At 39.2% G+C, this 23720-nt stretch overlaps 2 protein-coding genes across 20 annotated transcripts in view; one reads left to right on the top strand and one right to left on the bottom strand.

Moving 5' to 3' along the window:
* CBR4 (carbonyl reductase 4) overlaps nt 1-23720 on the top strand; it is a 154613-nt gene that overhangs the window by 80011 nt on the left and 50882 nt on the right. Inside the window, exon 5 of one of the 2 annotated variants that reach the window (XR_013417112.1) lies at nt 8745-8885. Coding sequence is in view for 1 of the 2 variants with exons in the window: in XM_015139453.3 (XP_014994939.1) it covers nt 8745-8782 (38 nt within the window). In the remaining variant the exon portion in view is untranslated. Of the gene's footprint in view, nt 1-8744; nt 11191-23720 lie in introns of those variants that run through there. The other variant, XM_015139453.3, reaches the window with a different exon arrangement.
* Nucleotides 8997-23720, bottom strand: part of PALLD (palladin, cytoskeletal associated protein) — a 434582-nt gene continuing 419858 nt past the window's right edge. For 10 of the 18 annotated variants that reach the window (XM_015139484.3, XM_001082273.5, XM_015139486.3 and 7 more), the window contains 5 exons: nt 21739-21871; nt 16050-16257; nt 13297-13462; nt 12655-12788; nt 8997-11190 (listed from right to left, as the gene is read on the bottom strand). In XM_015139484.3, coding sequence (XP_014994970.3) covers nt 11018-11190; nt 12655-12788; nt 13297-13462; nt 16050-16257; nt 21739-21871 — 814 coding nt within the window. In that variant the 3' untranslated portion in view covers nt 8997-11017. Of the gene's footprint in view, nt 11191-12454; nt 12501-12654; nt 12789-13296; nt 13463-16049; nt 16258-21738; nt 21872-23720 lie in introns of all 18 variants that reach the window. The other 8 variants (XM_015139485.3, XM_028848875.2, XM_078002421.1 and 5 more) reach the window with 1 other exon arrangement.

Genomic DNA, 23720 nt, shown 5'->3' with positions numbered 1-23720 from the left:
ATTGGCCCCCACTCTCTTCTGGCTTCTAGGGTTTCTGCAGAGAGATCTGCTGTTAGTCTGATGGGCTTCGCCTTGTGGGTAACCTGACCTTTTGTGATCCTCCAAAGGATGATCTTTCTCTCTGGCTGCCCGTAACATTTTTTCCTTCGTTTCAACCTTGGTGAATCTGATGATTACGTATCTCGGGGTTGCTCTTCTCGAGGAGTATCTTTGTTTTTGTTCTCTGTATTTCCTGAATTTGAATGTTGGCCTGTCTTGCTAGGTTGGAGAAGTTCTCCTGGATAATATCCTGAAGAGTGTTTTCCAGCTTGGTTCCATTCCCCCCGTCACTTTCAGGTACACCACTCAAACATAGGTTTGGTCTTTTCACATAGTCCCATAATTCTTGGAGGCTTTATTCGTTCCTTTTCGTTCTTTTTTCTCTAATCTTGTCTTCATGCTTTATTTCCTTAAGTTGATCTTCAATCTCAGATATCCTTTCTTCCACTTGATCGATTTTGGCTGTTGATACTTGTGTATGCTTCATGAAGTTCTTCTGCTGTGTTTTTCAGCTCCATCAGGTCACTTATGTTCTTCTCTGAACTGGTTATTCTAGTTACCAATTCATCTAACTTTTTTTAAGGTTCTTAACTTCCTTGCATTGGGTTAGAACATGCTCCTTCAGCTTGGAGGAGTTTGTTATTACCCACCTTGTGAAGCCTACTTCTGTCAATTCATCAAACTCATTCTCCCTCCAGTTTTGTTCCCTTGCTGGTGAGGAGTTGTGATCCTTTGGAGGAGAAGAGGCATTCTCATTTTTGCAATTTTCAGCCTTTTTGCACTGGTTACTCCACATCTTCGTGGGTTTATCTACCTTTGGTCTTTGATGTTGGTGACCTTTGAATGGGGTTTTGGTGTGGACATCCTTTTTGTTGATGTTGAAACTATTCCCTTCTGTTAGTTTTCCTTCTAACAGTCAGGGCCTTCTGCTGCAGGTCTGCTGGAGTTTGCTGGAGGTCCATTCCAGACCCTGTTTACCTGGGTATCATCAGCGGAGGCTGCAGAACAGTAAAGATTGCTGCCTGTTCCTTCCTCTAGAAGCCTCATCCCAGAGGATTACCCACCAAATGCCAGCGGAGCTGTCCTGTATGAAGTATCTGTCGACCTTTGCTGGGAGGTGTCTCCCACTCAGGAGGCATAGGGGTCAGGGACCCTTTTTTTTTTTTTTTTTTTTTTTGAGACAGAGTCTTGCTCTGTCGCCCAGGCTAGGGTGCAGTGGCCGGATCTCAGCTCACTGCAAGCTCCGCCTCCCGGGTTTAGACCATTCTCCTGCCTCAGCCTCCCGAGTAGCTGGGACTACAGGTGCCCGCCACCTCGCCCGGCTAGTTTTTTGTATTTTTTAGTAGAGACGGGGTTTCACCGTGTTAGCCGGGATGGTCTCGATCTCCTGACCTCGTGATCCGCCCGTCTCGGCCTCCCAAAGTGCTGGGATTACAGGCTTGAGCCACCGCGCTTGGCCAGGGACCCTCTTGAGGAGGCAGTCTGTCCCTTAGCAGAGCTTGATCGCTGTGCTGCGAGATCTGCTGCTCTCTTCAGAGCTGGCAGGCAGGAACGTTTAAGTCTGCTGAAGCTGCGCCCATAGCTGCCCCTTCCCCCAGGTGCTCTGTCTCAGGGAGATGGGAGTTTTATCTATAAGCCTCTGACTGGGGCTGCTGCCTTTCTTTCAGAGATTCCCTGTCCAGAGAGGAGGGATCTAGAGAGGCAGTCTGGCTACAGTGGCTCTGCCAAGCTGTGGTAGACTCCACCCATTTCAAATTTCCTGGCGGCTTTTTTTATGCTGTGGGGAGATAACTGCCTACTCAAGCCTCAGTAATGGCAGACACCCCTCCCCCCGCCACGCTGGGGTGTCCCAGGTCGACTTCAGACTGCTGTGGTGGCAACGAGAATTTCAAACCAGTGGATCTTAACTTGCTTGCTGTGAGATCCACTGAGCTAGACCACTTGGCTCCCTAGCTTCAGCCCCCTTTCCAGGGAGTGAACGATTCTGTCTTGCTGGCGTTCCAGGAGTCACTGGGATATGAATAGAAACTCCTGCCACTAGCTCAGTGTCTGGCCAAACGGCTGCCCAGTTTTGTGCTTGAAACCCAGGGCCCTGGTGGCACAGGCTTCTGGTCTATGGGTGTGAAAACCATGGGAAAAGAGTAGTATCTGGGGTGCAATGCACCGTCCCTCATGGCACAGTCCTTCACGGCTTCCCTTGGCTAGGGGAGGGAGTTCCTCCACCCCTTATGCTTCCCAGGTGAGGCGATGCCCCACCCTACTTCTGCACACCCTCCATGGGCTGCACCCACTGTCTAACCAGTCCCAATGAGATGAGCTGGGTACCTCGGTTGGAAATGCAGGAATCACCTGCCTTCTGCATTGATCTTGCTGGGAGTTGCAGAACGGAGCTGTTTCTATTTGGCCATCTTCAGTGTATGATCTTTTTGATGTGACGTTAGATTGAATTTACTAATATTATGTTGAGGATTTTTGCATGTATGTTCATTAGGGATATGTAGTTTTGTTTCATTAGGGTCTGTAGTTTTGTTTTTTTGTTATGTCCTTATCTGGTTTTGGTGTCAAAATTGTGCTGGTCTTGTAAAATAAGTTTGGAAGAATTCTCTTCAATTTTTTGGAATAGTTTAAGACGAATTGGTAGGTTTTTTTTTTTTTTTTTTTTTTTTTTAAATATTTGGTAGAATTTAGCTGAGAAGTCATCCAGTCCTGTTTTTTTCCTTGTTGGGAGGCTTTTTATTACTGATTTGTTACCATTGCTTTTTATTGATCTGTTTAGGCTGTTTCTTTTTGGTTCAGTCTTGGTAGCTTGTGTGTGTCCAGGAATTTATCCCTTTCCTCTACGTTTTTAGATTTATTGACATATGGTTGTTTATGATAGATCCTAATGATCCTGTGTGTTTCTGTACTATCAGTTGTGACAGCTCCTTTTTTGTTTTTGATTTTGTTTATTTGGGTCTTCTCTCTGTATTCTTAGTCTAACTATTGGCTAGTTGATTTTGTTTATCTTTTCAAAAAACCAACTTTTTGTTCATGTTTTTTATTTTTTAAATCTCAGTTTTGTTTAATTCTACTCTAATCTGTATTATCTATTTCCTTCTGCTAATTTTGGGTTTGGCTTGCTTTTGTTTTTGTTTTTGTTTTTTTTTTACTTTTCTAGTTTATTTTAAAACTTGTTTTGGAGACTGGGTCTTGCCATGTTGCCCAGGCTGGGGTGCAGTGGCTTTTCACAGGCTAAATTGGAGTGTGCTGTAGTCTCAAATTCCTGGCCTCAAAGCAATCCAGCCTGAGCCTTCCAAGTAGCTGGGGCTATAGGTGTGCACCACTACGCCCAATTTTTTCCTAGATTCTTAAGATGAATCATTCAGTTATTAGAAATCTTTTTACTTTTTTGATATAGGCGTTTATTGCTGTAAACTTCTCTTAATTGTGCTTTTGCTGTATCCCGTAGAGTTTGGTATGTTGTGTTTCTGTTTTCATTTGTTTCAAGGAATTTTAAAATTTCCTTCTTAATTTCTTCCATCACCCATTGGTCAGTCAGGAGCATGTTGTTTAATTTCCATGTATTTGTACAGTTTTGAATATTCTTCTTGTTAATTGATTTCCAGTTTTATTCCATTGTGGTCAGATAAGACACTTGATATGATTTCAGTGTTTAAAAAGTTTTTGAGCTTGTTTTGTGACCTAATATATGGTCAGTCCTGTAGAATGTTCCATATGCTGATGAAAAGAATGTGTATTCTGTTGCTGTTGGGTGAAATGTTCTGTAGGTGTCTGTTAGGTCCATTTAGTCTGTAGTACAGTTTAAGCCAATGTTTCTTGATTTTCTGTCTAGATCATCTGTCCAGTGCTGAAAGTGGAGCGTTAAAGTTCCCAACTATTATTTTACTGAGGTCTATCTCTCCTTTTAGATCTAATAATATTTGCTTTATGTATCTGGGTGCTTCAGTGTTGGGCATATATATTTACCATTGTTATGTCTTCTTGCTGAATTGATACCTTTATTATTATATAATGCCCTTCTTTGTCTCTATCACTTTTTACTTAAATAGCCTGTATTATCTGATATAAGAATAGCTACTCCTGCTCACTTTTTGTTTCTGTTTGCATTGATTATTTTTTTCCATCCTTCACTTTGAGTCTTTATGTGTCTTTTACAGGTGAGGTGAGTTTTTATTTGGCAGCATATAGTTGCATGGTTTTTTTATTCATTCAATGTCTTTTAATTGGGGAATTTAATTTGTTTACATTCAAGGTTATTTATTGCTAGGTGAGAATTTACTCCTGTTGTTTTATTGATGGTTTTCAGGTTGTACATTCCTTTCTCTTTAATCCTCCTTATTGTTTATTTTGTGGCTTAGTGGTTTTCTGTAGTGATAAGGTTTGATTTCTTTCTCTTTCTCTTTGTGTATCACCTCTACCAGTGAATTTTATGATTTCATTTCTTTTCATCATGGTGGTGATGAAAACAAATCTAAAACTCTCTTGAGTGTTTCTTGTAAGGCTAATCTAGTCTTCCCTTAGTTTTTGCTTATCTGAAAAAGACTTTATTTTCCTTCATTTCTGAGGAATAGCTTTGCTTATATTTAATAAAGAATATTAAAACAATATGCTTTACTGACAATATTTTTCTTTTAGTACGTTGAATATATTTTTTCTTTTTTTCCTGGCCTGTAAGGATTCTGCTAAGATATCTGCTGTTGGCCTAATGGGTATTCCTTTATACGTGACTTGACATTTTTCTCTTGCTGTTGTTAGAATTCTTTCTTTGTATTTGACTTTTGATAATTTGACTATAATATGCCTCAGCGATGACCTGTTTAGGTTGAATCTCTTTGGGGACTTTAAGCTTCTTAGATCTAGATGTTCATCTCTTTCCCAAAACTTGGGAAGTTTTTGCTATGATTTCATTAAATCTGTTTTATACCTTTTTCCTTCTCTTCTCCATCTGGAGTTCCAAAACGTAAATATTTGGCCACTTAATAGTGTCCCATACATTCTGTAGGCTTTCTTTATTCCTTTTTTTTTTGTCTGCATGAGTTATTTCAAAAGGCCTACCTCCAAGTTCAGAAATTCTTTCCCCTGCTTTGTCTAATCTGTTGTTGAAGCTCTTGATTGCATTTTTAATTTTATTTATTGAATTCCTCAACTCTAAGATTTCTGTTCGGTTTTTTTTAATGCTCTTTGTTGAATTTCTCATTCAAATCATGAATTATTTTCCTGATTTCATTGAACTGTTTAGCTATATTCTCTTTACCTCACTGAGATTCATTAAGATTATTATTTTCGATTCTTTTTATGGCATTTCATGTATTTCCTTATGATTCGGGTGTGTTACTGGAGCATTATTGTGTTCTTTTGGAGGTATCATGGTTTCTTGTTTTTTCATGTTTGATATGTTCCTTGATGTTGACTTCTACGCATCTGGTAGAACAGTCACCTCTTCCAATTTGATGAAAGGTTTTGTAGGGAAAGACTTATTTGTATTGGTGGATCTTAGAGTGTCAGTTAGGTGGGGTGTGTTGGCTTTGGTTCTAGTTGGATGCAGTACTGTAGTGTCTGTGCAGATTCTTCAGCTGTAATCCACTCTGCTGATGTTTGTAAGTGCCCAGTGGTCTAGACTGTGAGGATTTGTAGCAGTGGTGGTGCACCTTTGCTGGGGTGGGCTCACTGGACTGTTTCTCAAATTGGAGGCATGTGTGTGCACAGTGTCAACCAACTTGGGGTCTTGCTTGCTGGGATTGGGGCCACAGGGATGTTTCTCAGGCCCTGGATACAGGCATGCTCATTTGGCCTGGGAGTGTGTCTGCCAGAGGTGGGCCAAGTAGGCTGTTTCTTGGACTTGGGACAGTGGTGTGCCTCTCAGCCAGCCAGGGGGTATGTCCATAGCGGCTGAGCCAATGGGGCTCTTTCTTAGGCCCTGGGCATGGTCATGTGACTGCTCAGTTGGCTTAGGGGTATGTCCACTGGAAGTGAGTCTCCCAAGCTGTTTCTCAGGCCCTGGGCATGGGCACAGGGCTGCTGGGAACGTCTAGGGACATGTATGCTGGGATTGGGCCTACTGGACTGTTTCTCATGCCCTAGCCTGGGCACAGGTCCACTGGGTAGGCCTGGGGGCATGTCCATGGAGGTAGGGGGCATTGGGCTGTTTCTCAGGGTTAGGAGGTAGGCTGGTAGTTGTTCTACCAGGGGCCCAGTTTGTCCAGCTCAAGGGTAGTTATGTATGCTTTGGGAGAATTTGCCAGACTGTTTCTCTGCCTGGAAGTGCAGGCAGTGATGGTTGGTTTTCCTGCTATGCAGGACCAGAGTCACAGCCAGTCCCGGGCCCAGGTTCTGAGCCTCCAGCGTTGTGGCATTGCAGCCACCCATGTGGGCTTGGTGGAATGACAGAGCCATGGGGCTGGAGAGGTGTATTTGCTACTGGGCCCCATAGCAGGCACCTGAGGGATGGAGAGTACATATCTCATGTTCCTAATCCAGAGGAATGCAGCTGTGCAAATCCACAGGGGCTCTCTAAAGTCAGTTCAGGGCTTGTGGAATTCTCCTGTACTAAGGATTGTAGGTGTTTGCAGTGGTAATGGGGGCTGATGGGGCTCTGCTTACGTTTTCCCAGCAAAGGAAAGTTTCTTCTCTTGACTCCAGGCCAGTCAGGGTTGGGAGGTGCAGGGGCATGGGGCAGCAGAGACAAGGTGTCTCCATGCTGCCTTCTGGACTTTCAGTGACCGATGGTACCTCTCCACTCCCCCACTGCACTCCAGTGCTCTTCCATTGACACTTCAGTTGAATGTTAACTGTTTGTTCATTTCTTGGTCCTTTCTTGGGGGGATGAATGCCAGGAACCTCTAGTCAGCCATCTTGCTGACATCACTCTTATGTAACTTCCCTTCCTTGTCAAATGCTGTTTTTCATATTTATCCATGCTAATAGAAATAAATCCATTTCTTCACCTTTAACTCTGAATAGTAATATTTCATTGTATGAATTAATCAGTTTTGTTCCTTCTTCTAGTAATGGCAAATTAGGCTTTCCTCAAATTTTTTATCCTTTTCTACATATTTAAGTTTCTGTGGGGCCTGGTTCTTAATTTTTTTTGTGCCATATGCCTTTTTGACCCTCTAGTAAATCATCTGGATCCCTTCTCAAAATAATGTTCATGAGGCATAAAACACACAGGAAAAAAATTATTTTTAAGTAATGATCAAAGTATTAAAAACAAATTTATAATACAAATGCCTATAAATTACAACGTCTATTGGTAACTCTAACAACTGCCATAATTTTGAAGTAATGCTGAATTTAGATGGATTTTAAGATATTTCAATATTTGTAATATAATTGCTACCAGGACAGTCCCAGGTATTTTATATTGTTGTGTTTTGTTGCCTACATTCATAATTGAGGGAAATTCTAAATTTCAGCTAGGGGGTAATTTTTTTCCCATCCAAGTTCACAAATTTTAACCATCTGTGTAATTTTGTTGGATGTGTGCACATTTTGTAATTGAAATTTTAGTTTTCAACTAAACGAAAATAATAGCTGAAATTTATTGAGCTCTTACTGTGTGCCAGGTACCATGTCAAAATTATCATCCCATATAATCTTCACAGCAGCACAGAGAGAGGGGTGCTGTTTTAATCTCCATTTTCCAAATAAGGAAACGGAGGCTTGGGGAGGTAAAGCAACTGCTTATGGGTCACACATGATCAAAATAGCTAGGATTCAAATCCTGGCTGGCCAACTCCAATACTCAAGTTCCTTACCACCATAATATAGAAGTTGTATTTCTGTAATTTAAAGGAGTCCAACTAAATTTACAGTAGGATGATACAGTAGATTCTAGCTATAATCCAAGGGGATTGTCATGTTACATGTTACACGTTCATAAAAGGGAAAATCAAGGACAAATTCAGCATTAAAATATATAATGAATCTTGTAAACTACATAGCAAGTCATGGGGTACAGAAGACAATGTGAAATACACAATTTAGTCTAATTCAAATGTATTCAAATGTATCCTCAAAGCTCCATTATATTGCTTATGTAAAAGATAAAATATTTTTACCTTATGGAGGCTGTGAATTACATAAGTGACCAGCTTTCTCTTTCCCGTAGTAGGAAAGCCTAGGCCCAAATATATTTTCCATCTTTTGTAACTATGTAGATATTAATGCTATATGTATATATGAATATGGGTGTGTGTGTAATCTCATTCCTTGTTCCATTTATACTTATTTTCTTCCTTTTTCACCTCACTTTTAATTTATATCATCTTGCTGTATTTTATGTATCCTTGTATGTCATGGCACTCATATGTATTTACATGCATACCTACAGTACACTGCTGTGGCAGGCAGAATTCTAAGATGGTCCCCAATATCCCCATCTGGTGTGTACAAACCTTCTCTCAGTTATCCAATCAAATGGCAATCTAGCTGCTGCTTTGAAGGAATTTGCAGATGTAATTAAGGTTCCCCAAGTCAGGTGACTTTAAGAAAGGGAGATGATCTGGATGGGCCTGACATAATTTAAAAGGGACTGGGCCTTTGACGCAAGAGAAAGTGTGGGAGGGATCTGAGATGAAGGAGATTCTCACTACTAACCTGAAGATGGAGTGGGCTACATGGCAAGGAATACAGATGGCCTTTAGGAGCTGAGAACAGCTCCTGGCTGAGCGACTAAATGAGACGTTTCTTCTACATTTGCACAGAGCTATCACAACCACTTGAATTTCGAAGAGGATCTTGAGCTCCAGATGAGAATACAGTCCAGCTGATACAATGACTTTAGCTTTATAAGATCCTGAACAGAGAACCCAGCTACATCCTGCCTGAACTTGATTTACAGAACTGTGAGTAATAAATGAGTGATGCTGAAGCCTCAAACATCAAAGTTTATGCTAATTGTTATGGCAGCAATAGAAAACTAAAACTGAATATTTTGCTTCACAAAACTGCAACTATTATTTGTCAAATATTTATTGATGTTAAATCCACATTACACCAGCACAACAATCCAAAGTAGTATGATAGTACTTTTTTTTTTTTTTTATAAATACAATATAAAGGTGGCAAAATAATGCTAGTTAATCCCAAACCCAGCAAATCAGCAAAAAAAGTCACATTCAGAACAATTTGGCAAGTAAGACATAAGTCATAATTCTACAATAGAGATAGGTCCATGAGAGACTGTGTATGGTATCTTAAATTCCATATTAGCAATGCATTGAAGTGTGGTTGAAGAAACTTGAACCACACTGCATAGAACATCTGCCACCCGGTGCTCAAGCCTATTACTCACTTAAACCTTGGTTGGTTGGTGTTCTTACAAAGAAGTAGAAAGCTGTACATGTGAAACAGTAATATGAAATACATGTGGTGGTACACAGATATAAAATTACTTTAAAAAATACTACGTATGAATTGAGTAACTGAGCTAAGAGAGGCCACTTATTATAAATAATGAAAGATACATGTGTTTTGCGTAAGGAATACAGTGTTTTCTTTTCATAGCAAAGTACCATTAAAGCTTCATATTTTATACTACTAGGTCAACTTATTTTTTCTCCTTTTAAAATTTATTGGTTCCGACTTAAAACCATCAAGTCTGGTCAGAATCAACTCAGTCTAGCTGATGCAAAATCATATGCATTCAAAAAGCAGTCTTTACCGAGATACCTTTATAAACCTTGGAATCCAGCACCTTCTTAAGGCAGTTTCATGGCAGCACGGAAGTGAACTAATAATTTTCATTCACCACATCTTGTTGCCTTCGAAAAAATACTTTATGGCACAAACCTGTTTTTGTCTCTCCTTATGTCTCCACTTCCTTCAAGTAGACTAGATCCTACAGGCAATTTCTCATTTATGCCACCATGCAGTCTCAATCCATTTTCAACTTGCTCTACATACCTAAAATCTTCCACTACTACACAAACTTCAGACACACTGCAATCTCCACAGCATATGTGCTCCACACTTCCAGCTGGCCCTAGGTTCCTTGACTTGTGAATGGCAGTGCTTTTTTCACTTATGTTTGAAGAAAACCAAAGAAAAGCCTGGCCTTTGCTACCTCTCCTGCGCCTTTAATTTTATCTAAATGAACACACTATAATTGTGCTGGTTGCATTTTCCTTCATTCTCCTTCCTACTCCTTCCAAACCTCTGATTCCTCCAAATACTATGTATGTCTTGGTCATTTGGGTCGTTTGGATGCTTTTTGTGGAATGAACTGTAATATATTTCTGCTTTATTCAGAGCACTTTATATTATTTATATTTAAATTAGCCTTTTAATATGGTTTGTAAATAAGTAAGTTTCCTACCAAGGTAGCATGAAAACACAACACATAAAGAAAAAAAAAAGTTAAGAACTAAGGTATTAACCTTGTTAGAAAACTCTTTTGATATTAATAAAATTTAAGGCAAGTAGTTCCTTCCTTATGATTTAATATAAAAACATTTGCAAAGACAAGGCATTTACTTGGATTTCTTTGTCATTTCTTCTTTTTTCATCCTTACATATTGCACTTGGTTCACTTATCTGTCTGAATACACTGTGCTTCAGAATCATTGTAGTATTGTTTGTGGTACAACTGCCTCATTAAACATTTCACACTATCAGGCTACACAGCACCTATATCTTGTGTTTAAAGGCACTTGTAGATAATACAAATTGTAGTTACCTGTGAATAATTGATTTCCTTTAGTATTTTGGCATTTTAGATCACTTTAACCAAAGCAATTCCAAAGTTTTAAATTGACAGTAAATGTGAATTTTCTGTGCAATGTGTATGTTTATATTAGCATTATCTACTTGAACTCTAAGTTTGGTATATCAAGTAAGAAAAATATTATTTTGGTGTTTTTTTTTTTTATTTCTTATAGTCAAAGGTATGTTTCTGCCTTTTACATAATGTGACAAAGGAATATGTTGGTCAAGGCAATGGCTGTTTCAGTGTTTCAGCTTTAACAAGAATGCTGGATTACAGGTCCTCACTTTCTACCAAGGCAGTATTCAGTGTCAGGTGAGATGGGTTGGCTTCAGGTTGGAACGCTGCTTTGATGTCTAGTCCCTGGTCCGAAAGTGCTGCATAGCGACTGGCTGAGGGCCGCACTTTTTTTGGCTTGGTGCTCTGTGACTGCTGATGCCACTGGGCTACAAAGAAAAAGAGTAAATAAAGATTTTTAATTAAGATATACTTGGAGAGCCTTTAGATATTTCAAAAAAATACAGAATGTCTAGATATATGCCAGGCACATACTCTGTGAAAACTGAACACATCCATGGTAGAAACATGGAAAATTTAGGAACACTGTTGCATTTTATTCAAATGTTGCAGATTTACTGTCTATACAGGGTAGTGGGAATAAAGCAGCTAGATTACAAAGGTCAAGAGTAGTTTATCTTTTTTTTTTTTTAAGTAAACACTGCAGCACAGGGAATCCTTTGGAATAGCTGATAAGCTTCCTAATTCTTATCCCCCCCCCTTTTAAAAAATATTTTTTCTTCAATAATTATAGCACTTAGGAATTCTGCTGGATGTGGATGCTTTAACACTAATCAATCAACTGAAAGGAATTGTACAGTAGGGAAGGTTGAGGCCACACATTTTTTGATGACCCTCACCAAAGTTATTTCAAGAAGAGGCAAAATCTGAAATAAATTCTTAATTTTTTCTAGTTTTTTTTTTTTTTTTTTTTTTTTTTTTTTGAGACGGAGTCTTGCTCTGTTGCCCAGGCTGGACTGCAGTGGCCGGATCTCAGCTCACTGCAAGCTCCGCCTCCCGGGTTTATGCCATTCTCCTGCCTCAGCCTCCCGAGCAGCTGGGACTACAGGCGCCCGCCACCTCGCCCGGCTAGATTTTTGTATTTTTTAGTAGAGACGGGGTTTCACCGTGTTAGCCAGGATGGTCTCGATCTCCTGACCTCGTGATCCGCCTGTCTCGGCCTCCCAAAGTGCTGGGATTACAGGCTTGAGCCACCGCGCCCGGCCTAGTTTTTTTTTTTTTTTTTTATGTCAATGGATCACATAATGTTTATTGTACTAGACTGTAAATTCAATAGGAAAAATTTAAAATTTAGGATGCATATACACAAATATACATATACAAACACAAGTCTACTGCTGGCTGCTTAAGATATATTAATGAGAAAAGCACTAAGCCACAAAAGTACACATTCCAGGATCAATGGAACACACGTTTAGAGTGCATTAGGACACTGCAATAGAATATAGGAAGAAGTGTTAAAAGGCAGTCATTTGCAGAACACAGTAACAAGAACATGTGAAAAACATGGTTATGCCTTTGCCTACTGTTAACTCCTAAGGATGCTTGAGTAATGAAGCCACAACTAACTAGCCAACGTAAGAGAAATCAACATGCATATTTTGCTAATAATTCAAAGTTCCTGAATGATACTTGGGTATTTGTTTTCCTGGTGTGGTTCGCTATTAATGTCGAGAAACTATAAATAGAAAGAGAGAGAGCAATATGAATTTTTGACAAAACACAATAGTTGTTTATAAGATTATAAAGAGTAATGTGATTTGCTGTCTAGATGTCTAATTTTTCATAATTTAATGAGTAAATGCAATGAAATGAGATGAAGTGGCACTCACTGTAAACGTCCAGCCTGGCAGTACAGGACACAATCCCTGCTTCATTCTTGGCTGACACAGTATACCACCCAGCATCTTCTTTTGTGGCTCCCTGAATGAGCAGGCAGATGTAGCCATGGTTGTCCTGGTGCATGCTGGAGAAAAGGATAAAGTCATTAGGGTTCTAAATTTTAAAAAAATGGCTTTGGACATGAAGCATCATTTTTAATTAGATCATTAGAAACAGAATTGTGCAAGTAGCTGATAATAGGGTCATACTTATTCTGTAGAGACTACTAGCCCCATTAAAGTTAATGGGAGAAAGAACAGACGTCAAGAGTTGAATACCTCTGTGTACTTAATTCCTAGTTGAAGATCTGCCTTTACAAAAACCACTGAATAGTCTTTTACCACTAAAGCAAATGAATTCATCTTTTCTTTTAGACACAAAGATAAACACTTTTAAGAAATCACCATTAGATCAAATACCATTATAGCTTCCTTCTAAAAGCTTAATCCTACATTGGGTAAAGCATGGTTGTTGTCTTTGATTTCATCGACAGCATGGCTTTTACACAGATTTCCATGCTATATAAAATGTATCTTTTGATACATAAGTAGGACTGAACAGTTATGGATCAGGTTCTCATTGTGCATTCTTACCTCACTCGGTCAGTGCTGTGAGTGAGTGATTCATTTTCTTTCTTCCAAAATATCTGAGGTGGTGGCACTCCCAATACACGACATTCCAGCCGTACGGGGTACCCATCAGCAACTCCTGTGTTTTGGAGCTTCTCAATAAACACAGGGGGTTTGTGTGCTTCTTTAGCTAAGAAAACATGAGATGAATTCTCTATCAATGATATACAAAAGGAGCACTAGAAAGAATTCAGAAGCCTTTTGGAATATTGCTTGAATAGATCTTTTATGATACCATTTTTTACTCCAGGTGGTAAGATGCTAGTCCCCTCTCCAAATTATTCTTTGACCAAGCAAAGGTTTGTATACTTCATTCTGCTCATTTATTTCCTCAATTAATTCAAGTCTGATAGGCTCACACTGTCCACTGACCATCTGCTCCACAGAATGCCTGTCTGACGTGCTGTGGGAGACTCCTAAGTCATTGCTAGCATCTGTGATGGCTTCACTACTAATTATGTTACCGGTCATTCACAGCCTCAACCAACTACTGCCACCTAGTGGTGCTGAGGACAAGTAGTTCCAGGAATTTGACCACTTAGATTCCCTCACTGCCATTTGTGATCTTTGCCATGAAGATTCTGAATATTTGTAACTCTTAAGTGAGACATGCCATAGAATTTAAAGGGGGCAATTTAAAGGGGAGGCATCTTTATCTAAATTTGGCAGCTTTAAATAGTTACCTGTAAACTAGGAATGTATATCCTATAAATTACAAATTCCAATTTGTATTCTTTGAAGGAGGCTATAAAAAAGCTTTATTATAACCTTGAAGGAAGGAACCCATTAAAAAAAAGGACAACTTTAGTACTTATTCTGAAAAAATCAGGGACTTATTGTTAATAACACTCTGAATATTACCATCCAATGGGAAATTGTTTTCTTGCATCAACTGTAGTAGTGGTGGAAACTACTTCAGAGGATGAATAAGGTTTACTTATTTTCTTTTGAACTGCCAACAATGAATCTGAGAATGCATTCCTTTTCCACCACTACTCCCTCACCTGGAATGGCAGACATATCATAGCAAAGCAGCTAGGAAAGAACTCAAAGAGGATGAAAATTCTACCTGAATTTTTCAAATGCTTAAGACTTTCCAACACCATAAGTTAGTTAGAAGGTTGGATTTTTATTGAATTTTACATGGTTGTCCATCCTAGGCTATTCTGGGAGAAGTAGGAACAGAAGCTCACTTTGTATTCTTTCTGGGGCTCCAGTTTTGCAAAGAACATAAAATGTATAAGTCTTATTGTCGTAGCAACTCATCAGTAAGAATAACATCTACCACTTTAGAGCATTGCTATGCAGGGTACTAGTTATGTAGAGCTTCATACACATTTTTATGATTTAATCCTTAGGAAAACACGGTGAGGCATTATATTCCCATTTTATATATGGAGAAACTAAGTCACAGAGATATCTATTTGCCAAGTGTCACACAACTAGTAAAATAGACAAGAGCCGGGACTGGATCAGATCTGACCCCAAGTACCATCTGGTCAGATCTGACTGGATCAGATCTGACCCCCATGTACCATCTTCTGACTTCTGTGATGGTACATCACCATCTTCTGACAGGAGTGCTAACTGATGCATACTGAGATATCTATGTGTCTTTTGGACCCTGAGTCTGTGTCCTAAAGGACAAATATGATCAAAAGGCATATTTAACAGCAGAAAAATGAAATTTTAGTTTGAGGTTAGAGGAATGAAATCAATCGTAGCATGTAAGAATATAGAGTACTTTGTACAAAACTTGAAAGCATGGCTAACCTGTAGCACCACAGCCCACATATTTACCACATTTTTATGTGAAAACATCTTGGTGCCATTATCAGAATCATAATCCAAGAGTTTTATCAAGACCTCCTGGGTTTTATTCTCATTGCTGCTTTATTTCTTGAAAGAGCTCAGTGACTTAGTTATGTTGTTTAGAAGAGCACTAGGAATCAACAGATTGTGTTAAATCCAATCATCAGCTTACTAAGTGGGACCCTGGTAAAAGTCAGAGAAGATTTGCTGTGATTATCTCATAAGGCTGATGTGAGGGCCAACTGATACATAACGTACATGAAGCACTTTGCATAAAGAGGTATAAGAAATAAATGTTTTGTTATGTTCTTTCTTAAAAGAGATCAGGTAATCAGAATCTTTACTTACACCTAACTCTTAAGGATGGTATAAAAACCTTTCCATAAATGTGTTTTCCTTTTAGGCTTCTCAAAGCATAAGACTTCATGTAACAACACTTTTACAGAATAATCAGTGAAAAAGCAAATGTGAGTGTAGTTTGACAATGACTTTGAGGGTAGATGACAATGTTGTTTTAAAAACTAGGGGTGTATGTGTGTATATATATACATATATATGTGTGTGTATATATATGTAAGCAAATTATTTGGTTCTTGGATTCCATACTGCTGTTACTATTTCTCTGTGTAACACTGAGGGCCACTGCACACACAGGAGGTCGAATGACCCAAAAGAGCTAATGAAATCTTTTTCTCTCTTTGCCAGGTTAGTGGGAGAAATGAAAGATTTCTGTTTCTGTTTTGCTAGGCCTTATAACCATGTCCTCATTGGCTATTTTGATGATACAATCTACTTTTTCAATACTTTGATGTATTTTCCATATTGGTTAGTAATGTAGAATTAGTTTACATTTGTAAGTCTGATGTTCATTCTGTCAGAGAGCAAGGATTCACAGATGAGCCTACCAGCAACCACAAGCTCCAGGCTGAATGAGTTCTGTCCTGCTCGGTTGGTGGCTATACATGTGTAGATGCCGGCATCACGTGACGTGACTGGCTCTATGATCAGAGAGTGCACCCCATTCTCACGCACCAGCATCTTGTGAGCACTGTCAGGGCGTATGGGCTTGCCATCCAGTTGCCAGCTTAGATCTGGGGTTGGTAACCCACTGACCTAAATCATAAAAGAAATACATGTAAATTTTTGTATTAAAACAGAGTGAAATCACTGATAGCGAACAGATCAGCATAAATTCCTCCTTCAGTAGCACAAGAGATGGCTTTTTTTTTTTTTTTTTGACAGAGTTTCACTCTTGTTGCCCAGGCTGGAGTGCAGTGGCACAATCTCAGCTCACTGCAGCCTCCACCTCTCGGGTTCAAGCGATTCTCCTGTCTCAGCCTCCTGAGTAGCTGGGATTATAGGTGCCTGCCACTACGCCAGGCTAATTTTTTGTATTTTTAGTGGAGACAGGGTTTCACCATGTTGGCCAGGCTAGTCTTGAACTCCTGAACTCAGGTGATCCGCCTGCCTCAGCCTCCCAAAGTGCTAGGATTACAGGCATGAGCCACTGCACCCAGCCAAGAGATGGCTTTTACTATCAGCTCATGTTACTCTTCTGCTTAAAACTTTTCAGTGGCTTCCTGAGCACTCACCAGCTTACATCTAAACAATTCTTACAGAGCAACCTAGAGATGACTGAGATGGGATTTAAAAAATTATGGTCATTGTCTTACCTTGCCCAGGGCTATAGAGATTAATGAGATGATGTCAGCACCAGGCTCTGGGCTTTTTTGAAAAAAGATGTTCAACAATAACAAATACTCAGCTGGCATTTATACACAGTACTGTAAACCTTCTCATCAAGGAGTAGCCGTAGTTATGGAGAATGCATTCGTCAGCACGTAGGGCTGCTATTATTATTTTATAATCCTTGAAACTGAGTAACAAGAGCAATACGAAATTATCCAGAAAGCCATCTCAACAAATTACCATCACAATGGAAACATCATAAAATCTTGAGGCCTTGACAGCTGTGTTGACCAGAGATCAGATAAAAGCACATTTAATTGCTAATAACATGTTGTGCTGCAAAGGGTCAGGATGGTTGCCATCTGCCAGCTTTTTAGTTTTGCCCTTGATTTTGAATGGAAGAAATGCACTGTTAAGGAAGGCCTTTTTACCCCCTACCCCCAGCTTTACTAGTAGGAAGTTATATACAAAAATATGTCACTTAGACTGCAAAACAGTTCTTCTGAAGAACCAGCTTTGCCAGAATCAGCCAGAGGACTCACAAATTCCATTCCTGCTACGTGATACTCACTGATATTACCTGCAGGATGCCTCCCACCAAACATGTGGCAAAGGGCTACGGCATTTAAAGTAAACTTAAGTGACTGGTTAAAAGGATGAAGAGGTTTTGGAAACAAACAGCAGTAGTTAGGCAGCTTGGCTTCTGAGATGCTTAGGCTCTGTGTTCTCCCATCTATCCACTTGCTGTCCCCAGCTCTCCATATACAGTGCTTGACCTGTTTGGAGGTCATCAGAAGTGGTGGGGAGGAAGAGGGAGTGGACACCTTTGATCAGGCTCCTTATTCCCACATCTAGAAACGAAGCGGCACTGCTTGTTCCTACTTTACCAGGTTAGATCCTAGATAAGCCATCTACTGACTGAAGCCACAGTATGTTTAGTAGGAGAGATGCCCAAAGCACGGGTACTGTCAAACCATGTGATTCACAGTGAACCTACCCAGTGGATAGTTATTCATGCTGAGGCAAAGAGAATGCCCCTTCTACCTTTTTTCTAACCCATTCTCCTGGCTAAGTAAAGACAGCATGATCTCAGGAGCTGAAGGTCCCCACCGGCAGGTCACAATGTAACTAGATCTCTACTCTTAGGGCACATGGACATAGTGGGGAGAGAAGAGCATGCTTGTTGCTATAGGAGTGGAATTACTTATTTTCCCGAAAATTGAGTACCAGTCAAGGATAATCAGTGTCTAGGAATGTTCCTCAGGGGCTAAAAGGGGAGGGAGCTTTTTGGAGGAAAAGCAAACCGCTGCTTTAGCGTTTGGTGTTTGGCTTATCTTCAGGACTTTTTCCCCTTTCAAAGCTTTAAATACACTGATTTTTTTTTTTCTTCCTGATCTGTACATGTGGCAAGATTTTTCACTTTTTTTTAAAAAATAGAGTCTCGCTCCGTCGCCCAGGCTGGAGTGCAGGGGCACAATCTCAGCTCACTGCAACCTCCGCCTCCCGGGTTCAAGCCTCCTGAGTAGCTGGGATTACAGGCACCTGCCACTATGCCTGGCTGATTTTTTTGTATTTTGGTAGAGATGGGGTTTCACCATGTTGGCCAGGCTGGTCTCGGACTCCTGACCTCAGGTGATCCACCTGCCTCGGCCTCCCGAAGTGTTAGGATTACAGGCGTGAGCCACTGTGCCCGGCCGATTTTTCACATTTTCTTTATCCAGGTCAGATCATCATAGTGAAATAAATAAGCAGTTTACTTTTTGTTTCCAATATTCTTTTAATGGCAGGAGTTTTAAGGACAGTTATGTGCCAGTCCCGTGAAAGACAGTACTATTATTTCTTTCTTAAATCTGATTAAAAATAGAAATAACAGTATGGTGAATGCCTATATACCCATCATTTAGTCACTCTTTTTTTTTTATATTTTAAAATAAATCTCAGATTTCATATACTATTACCCCCATATAGCTCAGTATGCATTTCTAAAAACAAGACTTTTCTTATATAATCACAATTCCATTTTATACATAAAATTAATAATTCCTTGGTATAATCTAATGATCTATTTAAAATAAAATTCTCCTGGTTAACACAAAACATCATTTTACAAGTGGTCTGTATGAATTTTTAAAAGTATTTTTTAATTGATAAAAATTATATATAATTATGCACATACTTTGAAATATGTATGTGCTGTGAAATAGCTAAATTGAGCTTATTAACATATGTATGACTTCACATGTTTTTTTGTGGTAAGAACACTCAAAACCTACTCTTAGCAATTTTCAAGTATACAGTACGTTGTTATTAACTATAGCCACCATGTTGTACGACGGATCTCTTGAACTTATTCCTGTCTAAAACTGAAATTTTATATGCTTTGGCTAACATTTTCCCAACTCTCCCTCTCCCTGTCCAGCCCCTAGTAATCACCATTCTATTCTCTGCTATGAGTTCAACTTTTTTAGATTACACATGTAAGTGAGATCCTATAGTATTTGTCTTTCTGTGCCTGGCCTATTTCCCTTAACATTATGTCCTCCAGGTTCATCCATGTTGTCACAATGACAGGATTATAATTTTCCACCATGTGTCTATGTATGTATATATATCTCATATTTTCTTTATTCATTCATCTGTTGACACTTAGGTTGATCCCATAGCCTGGCTATTATGAATAGTGCTGCAATGAACATGGGAATGTAGATATTGCTACTAATATCCTTTTTTTTTTTTTTTGAGACAGGGAGTCTTGTTCTGTTGCCCAAGTTGGAGTGCAGTGACACGATCTCAGCCCAGTGCAACCTCTGCCTCCCAGGTTCAAGTGATTCCCCTGCCTCAGCCTCCTGAGTAGCTGGGACTGCAGATGCGTGTCACCACACCTAGCTACTTTTTGTATTTTTAGTAGAGATGGGGTTTCACCATGTTGTTCAGGCTGGCCTCAAACTCTTGACCTCAAGTTATTCACCTGCCTCAGCTTCCCAAAGTGCTGGGATTACAGGTGTACACCATGACACACGGCCTCTGATTTCATTTTCCTTGGATATATAAGCACTAGTAGAATTAACTGGATCATATGGTAGCTCTACTGTATAATTCTTAATTATAGACCAAAAATGAAGTAAATACACACTCATATATATATATAGACTGAAACCCAATTTGTGTATTTATACTGTAAAAAATGATCCTGAGAAATAAAATATTTTTGTTATATTTATTCTTTTTATACATTTCTACAATCCCAGATTTACTTTCTGAAGAAACAATGCCCAAATCCTCTAAGCAGCTTATATTTGTGTTCTGATATCCCACAGAAACCAGCAGAGGGAGCCCAAATAACTTTTTAAAACCTTATCCATATTTAAGAGTTAAACTAAATTTAAGATCAGTAAATAGTGGGGCAAAAAAGAAATCAAACAAAAAATTTTAGAGCAGTGTTTCTTAAACATTTTTTCCCTAGACTCCTTTGAGAAATGGATGAAAATTATCTTACACACATAATTTTGTAGGTAATTTCAGAGTTCAAACACCTAATGAAGCCTGCCTACCAAAGGACCGTGGGTTAAAAAGCCTTGCTGTAGGCCGCGTGCAGTGGCTCATGCCTGCAATCCCAGCACTTTGGAAGGCCGAGGCGGGTGGATCACGAGGTCAGGAGTTTGAGACCAGCCTGGCCGACATGGTGAAACCCCGTCTGTACTAAAGATACCAAAAATCAGCCGGTTGTGGTGGCACGCACCTGTAATTCTAGCTACTCAGGAGGCTGAGGCAGGAGAATCACACTTGAACCCGGGATGTGGAGGTTGCAGTGAGCCGAGATCACGCCACTGCACTCTAGCCTGAGCGACAGAGGGAGACTCTGTCTCAAAAAAACAAAAAGCTCTGCTGTAAAACAGATGAAAGAAAGATGTCACCCTCACTTCTCTTAGAATTAGAAAATGGGGGCTGGGCACAGTGGCTCACACCTGTAATCCCAGCACTTTGGGAGGGAGGCTGAGGTGGGCGGATCATGAAGTCAGGAGTTTGAGACCAGCCTGACCAACATGGTGAAACCCTGTCTCTACTAAAAATACAAAAATTAGCTGGGCATGGTGGCGCATGCCTGTAATCCCAGCTACTCAGGAGGCTGAGGCAGGAGACCCGGGAGGTGGAGGTTGCAGTGAGCCAAGATTACACCACTGCAGTCCAGCCTGGGTGACAGAGCAAAACTCCATCTCAAAAAAAAAAAAAAAAAGAAGAATTAGAAAATGGGAAGAATAAAAGTCAGAGTAGATATATGGATACAAAATTTGTATGAAAAAAGAATGAAGACATGGTAGATTTATCATATTTATTATTTCAACATTTAAAGGGATAAATAAAACTCCTGATGACTTTCTAGAGTATGTCATGTAGGGTTCTGAGTAAAGAACATATTTAATTTAGATTTAAAAGTAAAGAATCATAGTAAACAATATATAAATATCCAGGGGAAAGCATATTTCACTTTCCCCCCCTTAAGCTAGAATCATTTTATTTTTTGAGACAGGGTCTTGCTCTGTCAGCCAGGCTGGAATTCAGTGGTTCGATCACAGCTCACTGCAGCCTTCAGCTCCCAGGCTCAAGCAGTCCTTCCAACTCAGCCTCCCAAGTAGATGGGACTATAGGCACATGCCACCACGCCTGGCTAACTTTTGTATTTTTGGTAGAGATGGGTTTCTGCATATTACCCAGGCTGGTCTTGAACTTCTGGGATCAAGCGATCTACCCGGCTTTGGCCTCTAAAGTGCTGGGATTAAAGGTGTGAGCCACTGTGCCCAGCCCTCATTTTATACTTTATGTAATTTCCCCAAAAGGAACTATAGAGAAATGGCAAGTGAGAGAGAAGTGAGGCAACAGGATATGCAAGCAATAACAAAATCTTACTTTGCAGTCCATTCTGCAGAGTTTTCCTTCTTGAACAGTCAGATCTCCAGGAGCCTGCAAGAAGTGAGGTCTGAAGAATCGCTCCTGAATTGGTTCATTTTCGTCTCCACTGTCCCTTGATCTAGAACGAGGCCTTGAAACAAGAAAGATGACATACAGAAATACAGATAGTAGTTATTTATAGACTTTTAGTCATCTGTTTTCTTAAAATACATGGGTTAATAATATGATTTCCTTATCTGATCCCTATATCTAAGATTTATACATTAAAAAATCAGAAAAGCAAAATCTTAATTTGGAAGTTTACTATAAATTTAATTATCTGCCAATTGCAGGGTACTATAAATCATAAAAGGGGAAATGAAAAAAAATGGGGTATTATATATTAACATTTTTCCTAAATGTTTTTAAACCTTTATGAAAAGTAGCATTATTGCTCATTTATTACCAAATCTTTTTCAACAGAAGTTACTAGAACTTTCCACTGTGATTTTCAAATTTGTAGGAAATTAAAAGTTCTGATGATCCTATAAAATTCAATATATTTTTAATTAAAATTCCTTTTTATATTAAGCAGGAAAACAAATTACATTTTTAGGCAAGTTTTCTTTTGCATTAGTTATCCATATGCCTAGAGGCATTATTTTTTGCTTTAAAAAATGAGATTGTACAAATCTCCCAGATTCTGTGCATCTCTGTCACTTTTAAAGGTTGCCAGAGAAACCTTTAAGAGGAATACAGTTGAAAGTAATTGCAGGGAAGACTTAAAAGATGTTGAATACAAATTCTGTCTGTAGTCACTATAAGAAAAGTTTAAAAACACTTCACTAGGAAAAACAAGAGTGGAACAAATGAAAGAAGTATACTAGGCTAATAATTATTAGCTTTTTAATATAGTTTACCCTTCTCCAAGTATAGATCTAATTCATGAGAAAAAGCTTTCCAGGACCCACTGATATATGGAAAGGCTTAAATGTGTTGTGGACAACAAGAAAAGCAAAGAGAATACCGCAGGACAATGGACTGAATACTGTATATGCGGTGTTTATACTCAAAGATACAGGCTAGCATCCTGTGAACAGGCATTGCCATGATGAAGTTAATCTGCACATGCTCTGGTGCCAGAACTGTCTACCAAATGTTGAACAAAAGTCTTTGTGGATCCAGTCACACCAAGGAGGTGTAGACACACTACTTGTTTGATGCTTACTCAGTTTTCCTGCCTACTCTCTGAGCTAACTATGTATTCTCTTCACTAAAGGCGTTCGCACCTATGGCCTGTAATTTAGAGTCAGGACTATTTGAGAATATTCTGTCTATAAAATATCTAAACAGGCCAAGTTGACAGTATGGTTGACTTACTGTATTTTTTTCTTTAAGTGCAAATTTGTTACTAAGAAGTAATATCCTTTCTCTATCCCTGCCTACCATTGTTCTATCAGTGTCCTTGCATAGACTCAGAACTACCAGGAATGGAAAGCATCTCTATTGCTAGCAGATACCTGAGTATTTAAAATGTGACAAATCTTACCTACAAGATTTGTAGTCTAATGGTCTTATGTTTTGAACTAAGTGACTGAAAAATGAACATTAATAAATGAGCTGATTTTAAGAAACCTAGTGGCAATAGCTTTTAATGGTCAACTCACACAGCTGTTGGTTAGAGAAGTTTGGTTTCCAACATTTGTGTACCATTTAGTAGTATTTTCATATGCCATTTAAAAGTGCTGATTCTTGATTTATTTGTCTATAGAATATGTCTATTTAACAAACTAATAGTATCTCTGAATGGGCTTAGCACACATCAGCAAATGTTTGTTCCTATTCCCTTTCTGCATTGCAAAGGAGAATAATCAAGGAGCCACACACTTCAGGTTTGTATTCATATTCTGTCTTCCAATTATGTTTACTTTTGTGGTTATATGATTCTAATAGTACTAAATTTATAGTAATAAATAAAATAATAGCGACACTTATGGGAA

This window comes from Macaca mulatta, chromosome 5 (assembly GCF_049350105.2).
Source record: "Macaca mulatta isolate MMU2019108-1 chromosome 5, T2T-MMU8v2.0, whole genome shotgun sequence".
NCBI lineage: Eukaryota > Metazoa > Chordata > Mammalia > Primates > Cercopithecidae > Macaca > Macaca mulatta.
This window is presented reverse-complemented; position numbering and strand designations above follow the sequence as displayed.